This window comes from Nycticebus coucang, chromosome 5 (genome assembly GCF_027406575.1).
Source record: "Nycticebus coucang isolate mNycCou1 chromosome 5, mNycCou1.pri, whole genome shotgun sequence".
NCBI lineage: Eukaryota > Metazoa > Chordata > Mammalia > Primates > Lorisidae > Nycticebus > Nycticebus coucang.
Window position 1 is genome coordinate 38527583 of NC_069784.1, and position 22607 is coordinate 38550189.

A 22607-nucleotide genomic window follows, 5' to 3' on the forward strand; every position below is an offset into this window, starting at 1 on the left:
CAGCCAAGTACTTTATTCTTAAGAAAACATAAGGGAAAATGTCCAGTTTCAAAAGAAAACACACCACTGTTCGACCCTGATCTCTTTCTCAGGGTTTACCACAATCTGGCTATATACCACGCAGAATTGTCCACCAACTTGAAATGTAGACACTGCTGTTCAAACTTAACATTAAATGAGTTCTAACTACAGAAAAAGTTTAAATGAAATTCTAAGTCAGCCCAACTATATCACAGATCCTGAGTTTCAGGAAATAAGGATGGCTCAAGAATCAAACAGATGATCAAAATAATCATACAGCTCAACCACCACTGCAGAGCCATCGCAGCTCAAGATCAGCGAGCTGGCAATGACCGATCTCATCCTTTCTTCGCTAATGCATAAGCGGTTCAACTTGGGATACGCAAGGAGTCTTTTTAGGGGCACAAAGAACTTATTTCCAACACAGAAAGGTTTAGGAGACTTCTTTATCCTGTCTCTTTCAACCTCTGTGAAGGCTGGTCCAAAGCATAGCACAGGGGCCTCTGGGCCAGTGTCTGTTGGCTCATTACCCAGTTCCCTGTCCCTCTGTTCTTTCAGCCTCCGCAGATACCTCACTCTCAAGCTTTCCACTTGTCGGGACACTTCACTGACCATGACGAGTCTGAGGAACCTTTCTTGCTGTAAACTTGGGTATGAGGCCGTAAAAACCTGCAGGGGGGAAAAGAAACACTTAGAACAGGAAAATTTCCAAAGCCATCAGTAACTTTTTGCAACAAGAATTGAATGTAGGCTCGGCACCCATAGCACAGCATTTACAGCCCCAGCCACATACACTGAGGCTGGCGGGTTCGAGCCTGACCTGGGCCAGCTAAACAACGACAACTGCAACAAAAAAATAACCAGGTGTTGTAGTGGGCGCCTGTAGTCCCCAGCTACTTGGGAGGCTGAGGCAAGAGAATCACTTAAGCCCAAGTGTTTGAGGTTGTTGTGAGCCACAGCACTCTGCCAAGGGTGACGTAGTGAGACTCTGTCTCAAAATAAAAAAAAAAAAAATTGAATGTACATACTGGATGCATGTCAGATTCCTACTAATAGTAAATTCCTCAGTTGTAATGGGAATCAAACTATTTACGCATAAACATTAACTGTTTGCTTTCTAATTCTAATGTCCTCCATCTCCCAGCCAGATTACTACTAATTCGTACTAACCCAATATTCCTACTTGATAGTATAGGGGAAAGGGTGGGGGAATACACATGCTTCAGTTAAAAGGAAAAATGTATTTCTTCTTCTTCTTTAAACCAAAAAGGTCTGAAAAGCTTGAAGGCTCAGAGGTTTTTGTTTTTTTTTTTGAAATTCCATAGTGTATTTAATTATGCAATTACCTTATTGTATTAACAAGCGCTAGAACACAGCAGCAATTGCCAAGATTTTTACAATTTGGAAGTGCAGAATTTATTCTTACCCTCGGCTGATTACTTCTCATAAATCCGTTCATTTTCCTGGGATTATGGAAATGATCCTGTTTTTGGACTGCTTCATTCAGAAATCCAAATCAAGGCAGACCCCCCCTTCCCACCCACTCTCGCCACTCCAACTTTTAAGTGTCACTACAGTACAAACTGAGCACATTTCAGAGGGACAGGTCTACAAATTCACATCATTTTTGTTTCCGTTAATCAGTTTAGGCTTTTTTGTTCTTTTGAAATTCAAATAAATATAGTGTCGATAGACATTTTAAAAAGCACTTGAACAAATGACATATTTTCGATGATGCACACACAAATACATTTTTGTTCATTTGCTTAATAAGGATTTAGCCCAAAGTGTTCCTATATCAGACCGTAAAACCCAGAAGACTCCATCCAAACATCTGAAATAGGTATGCCGCGATCCTGTGATGCGTTTCTATTTGCCTCAGTTACTTCAGCACATACGATACGTAATCATGCAAAATTAAACATTCCATACATTTTCTATTCATTCTCTAATACTCCCCTTATACTCTGCAAATAGGCTATCACACTTTCAAGTTTAAGGGGACAAAAAGTGAATCAAGTTTCTTGTGTCTGAACATTTCATTCAGGTCTTTTCATCTAAGAACCAGCACGTTCTTTACACATAAAACATAACCCATACAGGCCCCCATATCTCTGCCTATCTGCTGATGGAGAAGACAGACCCACATTTTCTTAACCTAAATTTTTTTTTTTTTTTTGTAGAGACAGAGTCTCACTGTACCGCCCTCAGTAGAGTGCCATGGCGTCACACAGCTCACAGCAACCTCTAACTCTTGGGCTTACGCGATTCTTGTCTCAGTCTCCCGAGCAGCTGGGACTACAGGCGCCCGCCACAACGCCCGGCTATTTTTTTTTTGTTGCAGTTTGGCCGGGGCTGGGTTTGAACCCGCCACCCTCGGCATATGGGGCTGGCGCCCTACTCACTGAGCCACAGGCGCTGCCCTTAACCTAAATTTGGTGCAGGCTTTTAGAAATGTTTCATTGTCTTGTGCGTGACTCGGAGGCACCGTCATATACGGGGAAAAATTTAACCCGTTCTTCCAAATAAGTAATAGTTAAAAGTGCAGACCCTGGAAGCCCAGTTGCCTGGGGTTTGAATCTCAGTTTTGCAATCTTTTTTTTTTTGGAGACAGAGCCTCAAGCTGTTGCCCTGGGTAGAGTGCCGTGGCATTGTAGCTCACAGCAACCTCAAACTCTTGGGCTCAAGCAAGTCTCCTGTCTCTGCCTCCCAAGTAGCTGGGACTACAGGCACCCGCCACAACGCCCAGCTATTTTTTGGTTGCAGCTGTCATTGTTGTTTGGCGGGCTCGGGCTGGATTCAAACCCACCAGCTCAGGTGTATGTGGCTGGCGCCTTAGCTGCTTGAGCCACAGGCGCCAAGCCATCAGTTTTGCAATCTTTAACTATGAGATGATGCAGCAACTTGCTTAGCTTCCCTGAGCTTCGGTTTTAAAGACATAAAATTGGAATAACAATAATAGTACCTCTCCCACAAGGTTATTGAGTGGATGAAATGAGTTCCTACATGTAAATCTTTGAGAATACAGCCTTCATAGCATTACATGTTATTATCCTGTTCACATATGACACCTGATAGCATTTTTTCTTTTTTTTTTTGTAGAGACAGAGTCTCACTGTACCGCCCTCGGGTAGAGTGCCGTGGCGTCACACGCTCACAGCAACCTCCAACTCTTGGGCTTCCGCAATTCTCTTGCCTCAGCCTCCCGAGCAGCTGGGACTACAGGCGCCCGCCACAACGCCCAGCTATTTTTTGGTTGCAGTTTGGCCGGGGCTGGGCCTGAACCCGCCACCCTCAGCACATGGGGCCGGCGCCCCACTCACTGAGCCACAGACGCCACCCGACACCTGATGGCATTTAAAAGTCATTCCCCAACAATCAGCTCAAGGGAATCTCACTGCATTCCTGTGAATTAGTGGAAGAAGACTCTATTATTCCCATTTTACAGATGAAGAAAGTGAGATTCAGAGAGTGAGCTACCAGCAGTCAGGATTTGAACCCCTAGAACCTAAGCCAGTCTATTTCCACTGTTCCTCTTTATGTCCAGAATAAACTGACTCAGGGGCCCAGCTAGTCCCCCCCACCTTACTTTGTGGGGGAGGGAGGAAGTCTGTGCAGCAAGCAACACTGTTGCCAAAATTTGTCTTGCGTAACAGAGAATGCAGGAGACAAGTCAACAAGGCTGCAGTAATCATGATTTCTACTAACTATGAAATGAAAGTTAATTTCATGCCTTGCATTCACAGACAAAAAGCTTCAGAACTGTTTAAATTCTCTTCAGCCCAATGATAAACAGGAGGCTTCGTATTCTAATGCTTGAAATCACCCTTTGTATCTCAATATATTATTTATGCACTCAGCTTAAAATAAACAGCAACTCCGAAGTAGGTGAGTGGTCTCATTTAGTATGAACTTTTTTTTTTCACTCTGACAAGTTACTTTATTTTATTTTATTTTTTTTTTGTAGAGACAGAGTCTCACTTTATGGCCCTCGGGTAGAGTGCCATGGCATCACACAGCTCACAGCATCCTCCAACTCCGGGGCTTAAGCGATTCTCTTGCCTCAGCCTCCCGAGTAGCTGGGACTACAGGCGCCCGCCACAACGCCCGGCTGACAAGTTACTTTAAAACATCTGTAAACAACCTTAATTCACTTCTAACGAATTAGTAGGCTGCTGCTGTGTCTACAGGAGGCAAGTAGATTGTATTATTAACCAAAACAACTCCCTCCCTGTCAATCATCAGCACCTCACAGAGGACTGTGGGCCATCTCTTTACTCAAACTGGTCCATGCGCGCACGTGATTCCGGACGACTTTTTCAGAGGTCTTTTTCTTCCATGCCTTTGTTTAGATCTCAACTCAGATGCAGAATGGGGCCAAAGCACTTGCTTTCTGATTACACAGCTATTGCCTTCTGTTTGACTTTGTGGTTTGCAAATTTTGCCCGTCCATGATATGTGGCAACTCCAAGTCACTGCGCCGTAACAAAGCACCCTTCATCCATGGGGCTCCAATTTTACCAATATTAGTTCACTGATTTTCACAAAAAAACTCTGAAATGATACCTGGATAGTCCCATTTTGCAGATCAAAATGGTAAGATGTGGGTTTTGTTTTGTTTTGTTGTTTGAGATTCATGGAGAGTACAAAGAATTAGGTTACGCTGATTGCATTTGTTAGATCAAGTCCCTCTTATACTTGTGTCCCATCCCCAAGAGGCGTGCCATACACTGAGTCCTCCTCCTTCCTCCCCTACCCCACCTCTTATGAAGGCTCAGTCCTTCCCTGAGGCCAAGCTGGGGAGGAAGAGCTGCTGGCTTTCTTCTTTACTGCTGATAATACTAAGATTACACAGCTCAAACAGATCATTCCTTAAAATATTCCTTGACGCGGCACCTGTGGCTCAAGTGGCGAAGGTGCCAGCCACATACACCTGAGCTGGCGGGTTTGAATCTAGTCCGGGCCTGCCAAACAACAATGACAGCTGCAACCAAAAAATAGCTGGGCATTGTGGCAGGCACCTGTAGTCCCAGGCTAAGGCAAGAGAATCGCTCAACCCCAAAAGTTTGAGGTTGCTGTGAGCTGTGATGCTATGGCACTCTACTCAGGGCAACAGCTTGAGGCTCTGTCTAAATAAATAAATAAAATAAAATATTCCTTGAGAAAGGGCAAAAGGTCAGGAGGTCTCCAAGGACAACGTGGACCACGCCTGCTAACAGTCACGGGGCCTAAAGGATTCTCCTAGTGTGAGCCACAAAATAAGATCATTTATATCCACCTCTACTTTGGGGCCCCATACTCAAAAAGAAAGTTCACCATCCTAACAAATGTACTTTTGGTCTACAGTCATACCACCCTGAAAGCGCCCCCATCTCGTCTAATAAACATACTTCTTGCCTTGATAGCTGCCCCCCAAAAGGACACTCACAACTTTGTAAGTATGCTGTTCCGAAACACACAATTCAGCTGCCTTTCCGCCGTTTTTCCGGAAGATGCCGATCTGTGTACAGAATCCAACACTCTCAGCGCCAGCTGGTGGTGCTCCCACGCCAGTGAACTCCACAGAGTAATTATAGAGATTTGCTGCATGTAAAGCCCTGAAAATAAGGAGAGAAATCATTTTCCAAACTTAGAGCTGTTATTAAATAAACATGATTTCTGCTCAGTAGAATACAGTGAACTGAAATGATTGGAAGTTACAAATTCCTCCACTACCCATATCATGGGGCTTACTGTATTTATTTCTGTGAAGAGTTGAGGCAATGATAGTGTCAGTTTCCAAGTTACCACAAGAGTATAGAAAAGAAAAGGAAATGTATAGGGAAGGATCGGGGGTGGAGAGGGACAAGGGGACCACAAGGGCTACAACCCAACTACATGTTGGGGTTGCAATTATACCAGAAGACACAACCAGCCCTCAGGAGAGAACCCTGGTCAGGGGCATAAGGCTCACTGTCATAGCCCCAAACTCTCCTCCTTGCCTCTGTGTCAACACTACAGGTACCTTTGCATAAAAAGTACCTGGTACACACAGTCCCTTGGGTGGTCCACTTACTAAGGTTCTACTGTATATATATTTACATCCTAGGATTTTAAACTATAGTTTAAGATCCAATAAAAACCCTCTGGCCTTACCAGTTCTGAAATTCCATTCTGGTCCACTCAAATTTATGATCTGAATCTCTTAAGGTCACCACTGGAAACAAGGGATTGAATTCACAGTTTGGTGTGCTGATGACAACCATGGATGGAGAGAGGTACCCAAACACCACTTCAGGAAATCTGGCCAGATCGTCTGAATCCAAATGTTCTATTCTGAAATGGTTAATTAAAAAGATACAATAAAATCTAGCTTTACTTGCTCCTATTTTTCTCATTGACTTAAGACAATTTCCATCTGTACATTGATCTTCTCCCTTCTTTACATATATAACAGACCTAAGAACAAGTATTCATACATTATCCTCATTTCCCACCCCCCAATTCCACCAAAGGTCATTTTCTGTTCTTTATGGCCTTATCAATACCTTCTGGGCTTATATCAACACCTGATGCAACACACCAAAAAGGATATATCATTTTCTATGGTAATCTTGTCAAAAATACATACCCTGGAGCTTTAGTCTCAATATAGCAAAGACAGTTGGGGATATATAGCCAAGGAGGTGAATGTGGGGGCAGAGTGGATAGAAAATTAAAAAGAGGAAAAACATCAAGGGTACTGGATTCTTGCTTGAAAACAGGTCAAGGGCTTAGCAAAAGTGGGGGATGAAGAATTTGACCAGATATTGAGGGTGATCAGATCAAGGGTGGGAGATTCTTTCTAAACTGACTTAGAATTACTGCTAAAATTGGGCTTGCATGGCCAGCACCATGCTAGCACTCTGGGAGGCCGAGGCATGTGGATTGCTTGAGCTCATGAGTTGGAGACCAGCCTCAGCAAAAGTGAGACCCTGTCTCTACTAAAATAGAAAAACTGAGGCAAGAGGATCACTTGAGTCCAAGTATTGGAGGTTGCTGTGAGTTATAACGCCATGGCATTCTATCCAGGGCAATAGCTTGAGACTCTGTCTTAAAAAAAGAAAGAAAGAAAATATATACTAAGATATTTAGGTATACAGGGACACAATGTCAGATGAAAAATACATGTAGAAAATTATACTTAGGGCTCGGCATCCATAGCTCTGTGGTTAGGGTGCCAGCCACATACACCAAGGCTGGCAGGTTCAAACCCGGCCGGAACCTGCTAAACAGCAATGACAACTACAACAAAAAAATAGCCAGGCATTGTGGTGCAGGCGCTTATAGTCCCAGCTACTTGAGAGGCTGAAGCAAGAGAATCGCTTAAACCCAAGAGTTTGAGTTTGCTGTGAGCTGTGACAGCACAGCACTCTACCCAGGGTGACATAGTGAAACTCTGTCAAGAAAGGGAAGGAAAGGAGGGAAGAAGGAAAGGAAGGAAGGAAATTAAGGAAAAGAAAGAAGGAAAAGAAGGAAGGCGAGGGAGGGAGGGAAGGGAAGGGAAAGGAAGGACAGGAGAGGGGAGGGGAGGGAAGGGAAGGGAGGTAGGGGAAAGAGAGAGAAAGAAAAAAAAATTATACTTAGAGAAAAAGAATGGGATCATTCTTTTGATCCCATTTATGGTGGTGTGGATAAAGAAATATGTGAGATTTCCTTGCACCATTACTATAACTTGTGTAAAATAGCAATTACATAAAACTTAAATTTTGAGGCCAGGCACAGTGACTCATGCCTGTAATCCCCACACTCTGGGAGGCCGAGGAGGGTGGATTGCCTGAGTTCAGGAGTTCAAGACATCTGAGCAAGCATGAGACCTCCCCCCTCTGCTAAAAATAGAAAAAGTAGGTGGCGCCTGTGGCTCAGTGAGCAGGGTGCCGGCCCCATATACTGAGGGTGGCGGGTTCAAACCCGGCCCTGGCCTAACTGCAATCAAAAAATAGCCGGGCGTTGTGGCGGGCGCCTGTAGTCCCAGCTACTCGGGAGGCTGAGGCAGGAGAATCGCCTAAGCCCAGGAGTTGGAGGTTGCTGTGAGCTGTGTGACGCCACAGCACTCTACCGAGGGCAATAAAGTAAAACTCTGTCTCTACAAAAAAAAAAAAAAAAATAGAAAAAGTAGCCAGGCATTGTGGCAGAACTGTAGTCCCAGGTACTCAGGAGGTAAGAGGACCTTGAGCCCAACAGATTGAGGTTGCTATGAACTATGACACCACAGCATGCTACCCAGTGAGACAGAGACTCCGTCTCCAAAAAATAAATATAACTTTTAAAATATTAAAAACAAATAAAAATTGAATGTTACCCAAAAAGGGTGTAGCAAAGTCTTGCTGATACCACATTTAAGTCAGTGTGCCCTAAGGAAACTAGACATTGAAAACAGGGCTTCACAAAGGCCTAAGTTTCTATTCAATTTTTTTTTTTTTTTTTTGAGACAGAGCCTCAAGCTGTTGCTCTGGGTAGAGTGCTGTGGCATCACAGCTCATAGCAACCTCTAACTCCTGGGTTCAAGCGATTCTCCTGCCTCCACCTCCCAAGCAACTGGGACTACAGGCACCCGACACAATGCCCGGCTATTTTTTTCTTTTTGGTTACAGGCATCATTGTTGTTTGGTGGGCCCAGGCTGGATTTGAACCTGCCAGCTCAGGTGTATGTGGCTGGCGCCTTAGCCACTTGAGCCACAGGCACCAAGCCTCTATTCAATTTTCTATTCAAACTGGAAGCCACATTGACTAAGGTGCAGAGAGACATCTCCTTCCCCAGGCTATAGGACACCCCTTATCACATTTGTGGGCCTTCCATTCTCAGCAGAAGCACCATGACCTTTCAGCTGGTTGCAGGAAGAAGTGCTGAAGGTTAATTGATGACCTGTTACACTAGTCAGCCATGTTCTCTAAGTGGCCAAATCTGGCAATTTCTTGAATTCTATAACTTTATTTGGTTTCTTTTTATCATCAATGCAAATACTACATATCAAAATTTGTGGTTAGAGGCTCGGCGCCTGTAGCTCAGCAGCTAGGGCGCCAGCCACATGCACTGGAGCTGGTGGGTTGGAATCCAGCCCGGCTACAACCAAAATATAGCCAGTGGCTGTGGCGGGCACCTGTAGTCCCAGCTACTTGGGAGGCTGAGGCAAGAAAATCGCTTAAGGCCAAGAGTTTGAGGTTGCTGTCAGCTATCACACCACAGCACTCTACCCAGGGACATAGCTTGAGACTGTTTCAAAAAAAAAAAAAAAAAAAGGCGGTGCCTGTGGCTCAGTGAGTAGGGCACCAGCCTGAGGGTGGCGGGTTCCAGCCCGACCCCAGCCAAACTGCACCAAAAAATAAATAAATAAATTGTGGTTACAGCATAAGATGATTAAAGGGAAAGCCATTGCTTTGCATACACTGGAACATAAGAAAAGCTGAAAACCAATTAGCTAAGCATAACAGTAAGTTAGGAAATGACAGCAAATGAAACAGCAGATAAGAGAAAACAATTTTAGAAGACACACACACTCTTACACCTATGACCCACTGAGTAATCCCACACTGAAATTAAATAAAACTTGTCCTCATGCAAAAAAACCTGTTTGTAACAGTTCTATTCAAAATCACCCCAAACTGGAAAAAACCCAAATAGCCTTAAGCCAGTAAAAGAATAAAAGTTTGGCACATCTATGCAATGGAATACTACTCAGGACACTAACCACTAATACACAAGATTTGAGTAAATGAAGACTGTACAATTCTACTAAAACAGGGAATAGATCGGTGGTTACCAAAAGCAGGGGGTGGAGTGTGACCATACAGGGGCACCACAAAATAGTTGTTTGGCATGATGGAGTGTTTTATACCCTGACTGTAAAGGCTATATTAAACTATGTTAAAATTCATAGAACTGGCTCAGCGCCCGTAGATCAGTTTTAGGGTGCCAGCCACATGCACCAGGACTGGTGGGTTTAAACCCAGCCTGGACCTGCTCAACAAAAAATAAAAAAACTTTTTTAAAAGATAGCTGGGCATTGTGGAGGGTGCCTGTAGTCCTAGCTAGTGGGAAGGCTGAGGCAAGAGGATCTCTTGAGCCCAAGAGTTTGAGGTTGCTGTGAGTTATGATGCACAGCACTCTACCGGGGGCAAGAAAGTGAGACTGTCTCAAAAATAAATTAAAAAAAATTTTAAGTTAAAGTCAAGAAACAAAAGTGGAGAAAAGCCTGCTCTTTGGATCAGAGTTACAGGGCTAATTCTAACATAAAAAGCAAGCATATGAATCAGCACAAAAAGTACCAACAGTCCAATAGAGAAATTCACAAAGGATACACATAGTTCAGAGAAATGTACCAAATGGCTCTGGAGCAGATGAAATTGCAACACAGGAGAACTGAAAGAAAGTTCGTTCTTTCCTCCTATCAGACTGGTAAAGTTGGACAAGACAATACTGGAAAAGGCATGTGATGAAAGGGTAAGAAAGCAATGGGGTGTAAGTCAGGACAACTACTCCGAGGGGAGTGTGGCAAGGACTTTCGTGGCAGACACCGCTAGTTGTCTACTGTCTCCCCTATTCTTTCATAGACAGATGTTGTCACGGGTACATGGATACCTTTAGAAGATCCATTTCCAGCCTCCTATTCAGCCAGGCCTGACCACATGCCTAAGTTCTCTCAAATGGAAGGTAAGTGAGAGAAATGTGTGTCCTTTCTGGAATTTGGTCTTAAAACACTTAGCATACATGCCTGATATTTTCCCTGCTCCAGTTAACCAGAGGAATATGTCTGTGACCCAGCGATGACCACGTGGATGGGTCTAACATCCCAGCAAATGGTAAAACATGGCGCAGGAACTTGTTTCATTTCCTAAGGACTTCCAGGAACCAATCACTCAGCTTAAGACTGGTAGAAGAAAAGAAAGAAGGTTCTACTTTCTCTAAGCCACTATTTCAGGCTCTCTAGCAGACCTGTCTTCATTTCTCAGTGGATAACCCTTACCCACTTCTCAGATAGGGCACCACCGCTAATCGACAACTAGCGGTGTCTTACACAAAAGTCCTTGCCAAACTACCCTCCCTGAGTTGTCCCTGACTTCCAACTCAGCCTTCACCATAAGTAAAACATTATCAAAATTATAAAATACATGCACCATTTGACCTAGCAATGTTGTCTAGAAATTTACACTACAGATACACACTCACGTGCAAAAAAAGTCATATAAACAAAGCCATGTATTACAACAGCTAAAGATGAGGTTAAGTGCTCCTTAACACAATACCAGAGAAACACGGTTGTTACATGCTTAGCTTATGCAGTAGTAAGAACACAGAAGCAATTTAGGTCTGGCTCCAGGACATACTGCCACGTGAAAAAGGGCACAGAACAGTGTGTACACTCTCAGTTGTACAGTGGAAACTGGAGGAGACACCTGTATCTGTAAATGATGGGGAACATTTCTGGAAGTCTATGCAACAAAGAGTTAATAATGGCCCTCTTGACCTGTTTCTCACTCCTTAAATGTAAGTGGAGAAAGCACTCTCAATGCTGGCCACACCGCTCAGCATACCTGGGCACTTTTCCACAGCAAATGACTTCAACTGCCCTGACATCCTTCTTTTGGAAATCTCTGCAATTTCACGTCATCTCACTTTCTTCTTCCTCTTACTTCATCAGCTGCTTCGGGCACTTTTATGCTGGTCTGTGCGTCAGCCACTTGGAACATGACATCTGGGTCAGGTTCGTTACAGGTTGCCACCTTATCATCCACTGCAACAAAACCTTCAAAATCTACTCCTTCAAGCTCTGCCATCATCATGCTCTTAGGTTGTGACAAATCCAACTTTCTTGAAACATTTGTTTTGTTTCTTGCTGAACTTTATTCCAAGCAGAAGTGATCCAGGACAGCATCCAGAGTGTTAACTGATACAGCAGACGAAGCTGCTTCCACAGGTGACCACAGATTTGTGCTTTACTGATGACCCACTGAAGGAGTAGGGTCAGTAGTGCATTTTAAACTTTTTAAAGACAGAGTCTCACTTTGTGGAGTCTCACATTGACAGTCTCACTCTCAGTAGTGTGCTATGGCATCACAGCTCACAGCAACCTCAAACTCTTGGGCTCAAGAGATCCTCTGGCCTCAGCCTCCTGAGTAGCTGGGACTACAAGGCACCTGCCACAATGCCCAGCTACTTTAGAGACGGCGTCTCGCTCTGGCTCAGGCTGAACTCAAACTCCTGAGCTCAAGTGATCCACCAGCCTCAGCCTCCCAGAGTGTAGGATTATAGGCGTGAGCCACCGTGCCCAGCCTATTTTAAATGTTTTAATGATGATTTGGTCCAGAAGTTAGATTTTTGAGGTCATGTTTGGAGGCAGCAATTTCACCGTCACATTGTAGATGATTCACTTGTGGATGGGTAGAATAGATGTCTACTGATAGTAGAATAGACCATTTCTTCATTGCTCAGTGGATACCCCTTACCCACTCTTCAGATAGGGCACCAGTCATCCACATGCACTTGTTTGATTCCAAGTATCGGGGAGGTATTCTGGGCTTCAGGTTCTTGCATGTGCATGGCTTTGCTGATTTACTAGTTGCCAAGGGCTTTCATTTCTCTCTGGTTGAAACAGTACAAAGCAGAAGCATGAACGTTCTTTGGAAAGTCTTCTGCTCTAACATTTGTCACCCTGCGGGATGTGGTTCCTGTCAGGCATTGCCTTGGAAAAGAGAGTCCACGGTCAGTCAGCTTTAAAGGTGTCATCTTTGAAGCCTCTGGTGAAGTCCGGGAACTTCTGAACAAACTCTTCCACTTCTACTGGAACTTAACTGGGTTCACCACACAAGACTTTCTGGAGCTCTCACATCAGTTTAAATTCCTCAAGCTAACCACTATAATGCTTGGAAATATGCCACCCTGAATTCCTGTGCAAATTTTTTTGCAGCTTCTTGGATCATGGGCCTTGAGATCTGGGTGTTAATTGCCCTCATTTGTCAACACCAGCTTAACGTGGTTTCATTAACTTCAGCAGGGAAATTTTCCTCCTTTTCCACTGTGGGTCTCCTCTTTCCTTACCATATCTCCCGAAGGGCTAATGTTTGCACAGTTTTGATGCTCCTGTCTTGCTAACTCCAGAATGTTCCACTATCTTTCTTTGGCTGCTGCTTTCCAAAAGATGTATAAGAATCAACCTTTTTCTACAATGTCGGCTCTCTGGGTTCTTACCTCTGGGCCATCACATCTCAATTAATTGTAAAATTTTTCATTAATTGCAGGATGTAACCACAGTTCAGACTGGTCCTTCACGTTGAAAAAATCCTCAACGCATGATAAACAATAGGACATTAGGCCTAATCTGACATATGGTAATAATAAAACACAAGGAACTTACACTAAAGAAAAAATACAATTAAAGGGCAAAGCCCACACTTTCTACCCCTTGCTATAATGTGAACTCAATTGGTCAAGTTATAGAAGCTAAATTAATATTGTGCGTTATAGTCCAAATAGTCAAGATACAACTTATAGAGGGTTGATATAAGGTCAGTCTTCCATTTTTATTGTTGTTATTGTTGTCATTGTTGTTTAGCTGGCCCTGGCTGGGTTCGAACCCACCAGCCCCAGTGCACGTGGCTGGCGCCCTAACCACTGAGCACAGGTGCTAAGCTACATTTAAGTCTTTAATCCATTTTTTGAGTTTGTGTTTGTATATGTATAGGGGTCTAGTTTCATTATCATTATTCTGCATATAGATATCCAGTTTTTCCAGCACCATTTACTGAAGAGGATATCATTTCCCCAAGGTATGATCTTGGTACCTTTGTTGAAAAATCAGTAGCCACAATAAATAGGGATTTATTTCTGGGTTTTCTATTCTGTTCCAATGATCTATGTGTTTGTTTTTAATACCAGTATCATGCTGGTTTTGTTTACTAACACTTTTTGGTATATTTTGATGTCAAGCAGGGTGGCCCTTCCAGGTATTAAACTTAATTTTTTATTAGATGTAAAGGGCCATATGTAAAACTTACCCTTTACTGGTTCAGGAAGAAAAAAGCTGTGAAAGGAGAGGGAGAAGAGGAGAGGAAAGGGGAATAGAGGAGGGAGAATGGGAGAGAAAAGGATGCACTTGCACAAATGATAAAGGAAAAGAGGAAAACATTAACAATAGGTGAATCTTGCTAAAGGATACATGGGTGTTCTTGGTATTATACATTTTTTGCAATTGATCTCTATATTTGAAATTTGCAAGTAAAATGTTCCAAAGGGAAAGTAAAATATTCCAAATTGATAAGAAATTTTCTTTATGAATAATGAAGATCTAATTATTTAAGACACTAATATTAAGACTAACTATAGTACACATCACTTTAAAACTTACAATTCGATACAGGTTATCAAGTCTAATCCAAGCAAACGAGAGTCTCTCTCCACAACAGAGCCGCAATACAGGGTAATAGTCAAATTCAGTTCCCGGGGTTGCAGAAAATGCCCCAGGAAGGGAGCCAATTTTTCCCTGCAAAAGAATTTTGCAAAAGAACTGTTTCAAACACCGTCTATTTAGAAATTCTCACTAGCTACAGAACTCAGTCCCCTGGCAATTATCTACCTACACTGCTAAGTCTGACACAGTCTGTTTTCCTTCTCTTGATTTATTAAACACCAGGATCAGTGATTTTCAGATTTTTGTTACTCAGAAGAAAAACATTCTCAAAACAATCTCTAGAAATCCAATATACATATTGTATACACAGGATAGAGGAGAAGTGCTCTGCTTCAACATGGAATACGAGGCCTGTGGCTTTGGCCTCAGTGTTCTGAGGAATTTTAAACCCTCTCTTACAAATTGTCATCATGTCTGGCATTAAAATGAGATTTCTGCCATCTAAAATTGATTTTGCAATGCTTTGACTATTATAACTTAATGAGGGTATATTTCAAGTTGGTAGAAACAAAATACAGGTAGGGTGCATAAAGTATACAACCCATTAGTGTTATGGCAAAGCCTGATTATTCAGTGAGCTAGAGGCTCCCTGATAATCTCAATCTTTAAAACAGGTATAAAAATCAATACTTTCTATAAGTGTAATTAATAATGCCCCTAGTTTTAAATTAATGCGTGATTCAGAAACTAGGTATTACCCCTTCCATCGTAATTTATCCCCATCGATGTCTACTCCAATAAGCAGTTCAATGCATGGAAACACTTTTAACTGCCTTATGAGTGAAGTATCACCACATCCCAGGTCTGCAACCTGTAGATGAGACAGATATTATTCCACAAAGACATTTGTCAAGTATGATCAAAAACCTTTGGGAGGGGAGGAATGTGTATCAGTAATAAAAATATAATAAACCATTATGTGGCAGGATACTTTTGCTAAACTAGCATAATAAACAAATTAGAGACTTTATAAGCCTGTGGGAAAAATAAGTTTGTTTTTTTGAGACAGTGTCACTATGTCGCCCCTAGGTAGAGTGCCGTAACGTCATAGCTCACAGCAACCTCAAACTCTTGGGCTTACATGATTATCTTGCCTCAGCCTCCCAAGTAGCTGGGACATAGGCGCCCACCACAACACCTGGCTATTTTTTTGTTGCGTTGTTCCGCTGGCCCAGGCCAGGTTTGAACCCGCCACCCTCGGTGTATGTGGCTGGCGCTGTAACCAATGTGCTACAGGCACCGAGCCACAGAAAGTATTTCTATTTGATCAAAACCAAATAGAAAAAGCCAGTCCTATTCCAAAACAATTGTTGTTGTCTACATTGGACTAATAAGAAACCATTTGGTACACAAATTTCCCATTCAGAATCAGAATGGGAAAGTCAGATTGAAGTCAGAATCATATTTTAGCAGACAAAGCTTTTCAAAACTCTGCTTTCATTCCTTTCTCACTTGTGGAAAGGTCATTTAATTTCTCGTTTGATTAAACAATTACATCAAGCCACTTGAAATTCCATATTGAACTCTGAGCTGCCAAAGGGGCAGTTTTAGATGCCAAGTGAACTCAAGAGCCTAGGTGTACATAAACACCCGCGCCTTTGTGTGCAAGCATAGAAGCGGTAGTGGTGCAGTTAAAATAAGGGAAGCTTCCCTAGGCGCAGCAACTCACACCTGTCATCCCTGCTCTCTGGGAGGCTGAGGAAGGTGGATTGCTTGAGCTCAGGAGTTTAAGACCAGCCTGCGCAAAAGCAAGACTCCATCTCTACTAAAAATAGAAAAAGTAGCCAGGCTTGTGGCAGGCGCCTGTAGTCCTAGCTAGTTGGCAGGCTAACGCAAAAGGATCACTTAAGCCCAGGAGGTTGAGGTTGCTAGGAGCTATGAAACCACAGCACTCTACCCAGGAGAAAAGAGAGTGACTGTCTCCAAAAAAGGAGGGGTTTTCAACATCAAGTAGAAAAAGAAACCTTTCATTTAGAAATTCAGCTTAGGGCGGCACCTGTGGCTCAGTGAGTAGGGCACCGGCCCCATATGCCGAGGGTGGCGGGTTCAAACCTCAGCCCCGGCCAAACTGCAACCAAAAAATAGCCGGGCGTTGTGGCGGGTGCCTGTAGTCCCAGCTACTCCGGAGGCTGAGGCAAGAGAATCGCTTAAGCCCAGGAGTTAGAGGTTGCTGTGAGCCGTGTGACGCCGCGGCACTCTACCCGAGGGCGGAACAGTGAGACTCTGTCTCTACAAAAAAAAAAAAATAGAAATTCAGCTTATCAGCATCTAGTCTACTTCCAGATCATCCATATTAGTTCAGTAACCAAGTGTGTATGTGTCCTACATGAAAGCATTGCTTGCATCCAAAGTTAGCTGAGAAGGTCCAGCCTCAATTTTAAAGAAACAACAATACTACCCATGGCCACAGTACCATGGCCTAATAATCTGACTAAAATTTCTAGCAATTTGGAACTTACAAGATCACATCCAACTATGAATGCAAATTTTTCTTCTTCGTGTTTGAACCTGGCAACACTAAATTCTACTCGAGTTCTGTGTTTTTGGTAAATGGCTAAATGGCTTTGTGTTCCAGGATAGGGCTCGCTGCAAAGAACCACCATCCCCCTATAAGAGTTAAATAAGATTCCTTGTGTTACTTACTATTCCTTGCCTCACACGATTAGCATAACTACTTGTCCCCACTGATTACTGGGAAGAACATTCCCTTTTTAACCATACATTAAGCAAACTTTCCTCCTTCCCCCATGCCTATGAACTTCGGCCTGAGGAAACAAACAGCACTTCTTTAAGGCTCCCTAGAACGTTCTACTATCCTTCCATACCACTCATCCTGCTTCCCTACTTTCTTTTTTCACCCTTCTGGTATTTAAAAAAAAAAAAATCTTGGGCGGCACCTGTGGCTCAGTGAGTAGGGCGCCGGCCCCATATGCCGAGGGTGACGGGTTCAAACCCGGCCCCGGCCAAACTGCAACAAAAAAATAGCTGGGCGTTGTGGCAGGCGCCTGTAGTCCCAGCTACTCTGGAGGCTGAGGCAAGAGAATCGCTTAAGCCCAGGAGTTGGAGGTTGCTGTGAGCTGTGTGAGGCCACGGCACTCTACCCGAGGGCGGTACAGTGAGACTCTGTCTCTACAAAAAAAAAAAAAAATCTTTTTGCTGAACTCTTGAGACATAATCTTATAGTCACAACATTCTGTCTATTGCAAAAATCTGTTTGAAAAGTCTCTCCTGGCTTGGCGCCTGTGGCTCAGGTGGCTAAGGTGCCAGCCACATACATCTGAGATGGCAGGTTCAAATCCAGCCTGGGCCCGCCAAACAACGACAGCTGCAACCAAAAAATAGCTGGGCATTGTGATGGGTGCCTGTAGTCCCAGCTACTTGGGAGGCTGAGGCAAGAGAATTGCTTAAGCCCAGGCGTTGGAGGTTGCTGTGAGCTGTAATGCCATAGCACTCTACCCAGGGCAACAGCTTGAGGCTCTGTCTCAGGAAAAAAAAAAAAAAAAAAGTCTCTCCTATACAGATTCCTTTGTTCCTTCTCCACTCACACTGGTTCACTTGACTAGCCTAAAGAAACAAAGTCTCTACTGCATTTGACAAAACGCTTCACAACACAGTCTTAATAAACGTTTGGAAAAAGAAATACCTACCTTCTTGGGTTCGTGTAGATCCACTAAATCTTTAACGAACTGGTATCGCTGTCTGTACAATGGAGGTTTAAACTGAATTACCGGCACACTGGGACTTCCATCAACCACATTATTACCCTAGAAGGTCACAAACAAAAAGGAGAAGCGTTCTAAATCAGGCCTGACTTAAGAAATTAAATAAGGGGAAGAAGAGCATTGTATTGCCCCCAATCACTTTGGAAAACACACCAGCCTTCAAACACCCTCTGTTCTTTTTTTTTTTTTTTTTGTAGAGACAGAGTCTCATTTTATCGCCCTCGGTAGAGTGCCGTGGCATCACACAGCTCACAGCAACCTCCAACTCCTGGGCTTGAGCGATTCTCTTGCCTCAGCCTCCAGAGTAGCTGGGACTACAGGCGCCCGCCACAACGCCCAGCTATTTTTTTGGTTTGCAGTTCAGCCGGGGCCGGGTTTGAACCCGCCACCCTTGGTATATGGGGCCGGCGCCTTACCGACTGAGCCACAGGCGCCGCCCAACACCCTCTGTTCTAAAATCATTAGGCAGCACCACATTTCCTCCACAGTTCACTTCTCCCATGCCTTTTAGTAAGTAAGAATCTGGATTTACGCTTTTTTGCAGCTTAGTTTCAGCTGAAAGGAACATTACTAATGAATGCATTTGATAAAGACAATTAGAAGCCTCCCCGCTACAAGGGACCTTTTGTGGAGGAACTGCCAAAACCTGTGGTGCAGGCAGTGGGAAGCTGGAAAATAGAATGACTGACAATAGATTCTCTTTGACCAAACTTTAGTCAGGCTCCTCTGAGCTCTCTTCTTACTAGATCTGATATTGGTCCCTGTCTAGTCATTAGCCTAACAGCCCAATTTTATTTTATTTTTTTGAGATAGTGTCTTACTTTGTCGCCCTTGGTAGAGTGCAGTGGCATCATAACTCAAAGCAACCTCCAACTCCTAGGCTCAAGGGATCCTCTTGTCTCAGTCTCCTAAGTAGCTGCGACTACAGGTGCCAGCCACAATGTCCAGCTAGCTTTTAGAGACAGGATCTTGCTCCTGCTCAGGCTGTTCTCCAACTCCTGAGCTGAAGTGATCCACCTGCCTTGGCCTCCCAGAGTGCTAGGACTACAGGTGTAAGCCACGGTGCCTGGCCATGCCTCACCCAATTTTAGCAATAATTCTCCTAAGTCAGTTTAGAAAGAATCTCCCACCCTTGATCTGATCACCCTCAATATCTGGTCAAATTCTTCATCCCCCACTTTTGCTAAGCCCTTGACCTGCTTTCAGCAAGAATCCACTACCCTTGATGTTTTTCCTCTTTTTAATTTTCTATCCACTCTGCCCTCACATTCACCTCCTTGGCTATATATCCCCAACTGTCTTTGCTGTACTGAGACTTAAGCTCTATGGCAGCGGTTCTCAACCTGTGGGTGGTAACCCCTTTGTGACCATGAAACTACATCGTGCATATCAGATATTTACATTAGATTCATAACAGTAGCAAAATTACAGTTATGAAGTAGCAACGAAAATAATTTTATGGTTGAAGGTCACCACAACCTGAGGAACTATATTAAAGGGTTGTGGCATTAGGAGGCATTAGGAAGGCTGAGAACCACTGCTCCACGGCAATGCTTGTATTGCCTTCGTGTTAAATAACATCAGAATTGTTCTGTCTTTATCATGACCAAGAAACAAAAGAGCAGAATTTATAAGATTAATCCATAACAGCCATTGCTATTATTCCTATATACCAGGAAAGTAGTCCAAAGGCACTTGATAGCTACAGTAGCACTCTCCAAAAGAAATAAAGCTTGGCACCTGTAGCTCAGCAGCTAGGGCGCCAGCCACATACATCGGAGATGGCGGGTTCAAATCCAACCCGGGCCTGACAAACAACAATCACAACTACAACAACGAAATAGCCGGGGTTGTTGTGGGCGCCTGTAGTCCCAGCCTACTTGGGAGGCTAAGGGAAGAGAATCACTTAAGCCCTGGAGTTGGAGGTTGCTGTGAGCTGTGATGCCACGGCACTCTACCCAGAGCAACAGCTTGAGATTCTGTCTCAAAAAAAAAAGAAATAAAATACATGTGTGTAAGGCGCCGGCCCCATATACTGAGGGTGGCGGGTTCAAACCTGGCCCCAGCTGAACTGCAACCAAAAAATAGTCGGGCATTGTGGCAGGCACCTGTAGTCCCAGCTACTCGGGAGGCTGAGGCAAGAGAATCGCTTAAGCCCAGGAGTTGGAGGTTGCTGTGAGCTGTATGATGCCATGGCACTCTACCAAGGGCCATAAAGTGAAACTCTGTCTCTACAAAAAAAAAAAAATACGTGTGTAACTTCCTTACTGCCTACGAATTATTATGGAATTACAATATTCTATTAATCCAAGGTATACAAAATATTTCAAAATAAAATGAACATAAAGGTCAGATATTTTAGATTCTTTTTCCCATTAAGTCTTCAAAATCCAGTCTGCTGCATATTTTATACTTGTGCATCTCAATGCCAAAATTTTCATCAGAAATACCTATCTGTATTTGAGTTTCAGAAGCTTTACACTTAACACATTCAGAGCTGGAAATGGTGGCTCATGCCTGTAATCCTAGTACTATGGGAGGCCACCTGAGCTCAGGAATTCAAAACCAGCTTGAGCAAAAACTAGCCAGGCATTGTGATGGGCACCTATAGTCCCAGCTACTCAGGAGCCTGAAGCAAGAGGATGGCTCAAACCCAGGAGTTTCAGGTTGCTGGGAGTTGTGATACCACAACTCTACCAAAGGACAGAATAAAACATGCATTCACATGGCCAAGTTATTCCAAACATACAATTTCTTCAATAATGAAACTGAATGTCCATTTTTAAACTTAAAATTAAAAACGAAGCTAAAGTTTAATTCCTGTTTCACTGCCAATGTTTCAAGTGGCCAACTGCCTTGTACACTTATTGGAAAGCAAGGATCTACCACCTAGGTACTCCAATTGTGGTTTCTAATCCAGTGGCATCTTCACTAGAAGTTTCACCTGGAAGCTTTCCATAAACACAGAATCTTGAGTTTCACTTTAGAGCCTGCATCTAACAGAATATGCAGTTTAACAAAACACCCAGGTGATCCATATGCACTTTTACACTGGAGCAACTAATCATCAGTTTATTTTACTTTATATGCACCAAATGTGAATATTTCATCCTTGTTTAGGTCAACCAATACTCCAGAAAAGGTTAGCATCTAGATGGCTCTGCTTGCAATGACCTTACAGTACTTCCAGGTGATAATTCTTTAATTACTTATGAATCTTAAAGTGTGGCATTACCTGTGTGTCCTTTTCTTCCATTTTGTTTCTAAGTTTCGTTGAAACAAAAATGCAGGTTTATTCTTCAAGCTCTACTTGAGAGAAGCGGCTGCAACTCAGCTGTAAATACAAAACATCCTTCTTGTAAAGATAACCACCTGGAAAAAACAGCTGGCTAGTTCAGTAGGGAGGGGAGAGTGGGCTTCAAACTTAGGTTTTCTGCTTATTTCATTGCTAAGTCCCTCAACCTCATTCAAACTGCTTTCAGTAACTTTTCCACACATCGTCAAAATAAAATTTTCTTAATACTTGAGAAGTTAAAGATGCTCCAACACATACCCAGTTCACTCGGCAGATTTCAATTTCGGTTTCGGTTCTGTATTGCACACACGTGTGTCTATCAACTAGCACTTAGCCTAAAATCTAGGCAACACATCAATCACGTAACTTTCGGATAATCCTGTCTCGTGCCGTGAAATCCTGCTCACTGGAGCCAACGATTCAGTTCTAACAAGCGCGAGTCTCACCTTTAAGCAAGCAGCTTGCACGAGCGAGAAAAGCAGCGCAGCGCGGAGGCAGTGGATTTGCCCAGCACCGCTGCAGAATTGGACTCCGGGCCCCGCCCCTGACGCCCCGCGCATGCGCAGCCTCGCTAGGTGACGTTACCCGCCCGCGGCCGCCCCTGAGCCTCCTGCACCTGCACCGCTGTTCCTGGGTGGTGCGCCCTCGGGGGTCCCCACCTGGGCCGCCCGGAGCCCTGCAGTTCGGCCGGCTCCATCCTTCCAGGCTCCCCCTCCGAGGTGTCGGTTTTGAACCTCTTAACGGCCGCTGTGGCGCATGCCTCGAAGCCATTTTCTAGTTCTTCACCCGAACCTTGGCGAGGACTCCTGCGCCCACCCGGCCAGATCTCCGGTTCGCGCGCGGCTGCGACTTGTCCTGGCCGGGCTCCCCGACTGTTGGACCGAGGCGGCGCGGCACCGAGCGCGTCCTCCTGCCACGAGCAGGAGGGTGGCCAGCGCGGGCGGCTGTTGGGTTCGTGACGCTCCCTGTGCTCGGCAAAGGCCAGAAAACGGTCCGGGCCGGTGGAAGGCGGCGGGTGGAGCAGCCGGGCTCAGCGCATGGGGTCCGAATCAGCCGCCGCCCTGATGCCAAAACAATCCAAAAGGTCTTAAGGGACTCCAGGCTGGGTAGATTGAGTTCACTGACACCGGAACTGAGAAGAACGTT

At 44.1% G+C, this 22607-nt stretch overlaps 1 protein-coding gene across 2 annotated transcripts; it reads right to left on the reverse strand.

The window, feature by feature from the left end:
- Positions 1-21994, reverse strand: HENMT1 (HEN methyltransferase 1). Of its 2 annotated transcripts, none has more exons than XM_053591942.1 (8): positions 21908-21994; positions 21402-21500; positions 18092-18208; positions 15143-15255; positions 14382-14516; positions 6157-6336; positions 5450-5618; positions 1-690 (listed from the first exon to the last, which is right to left on the reverse strand). In XM_053591942.1, exons 2-8 carry the CDS (start codon positions 21420-21422, stop codon positions 265-267), a joined length of 1161 nt encoding a protein of 386 aa, XP_053447917.1. In that variant the 5' UTR covers positions 21423-21500; positions 21908-21994; the 3' UTR covers positions 1-264. The 2 variants fall into 2 exon arrangements, with proteins under 2 accessions (XP_053447917.1, XP_053447916.1); XM_053591941.1 differs by lacking the exon at positions 21908-21994 and adding an exon at positions 21720-21901.
- Positions 21995-22607: the final 613 nt, after the last annotated feature.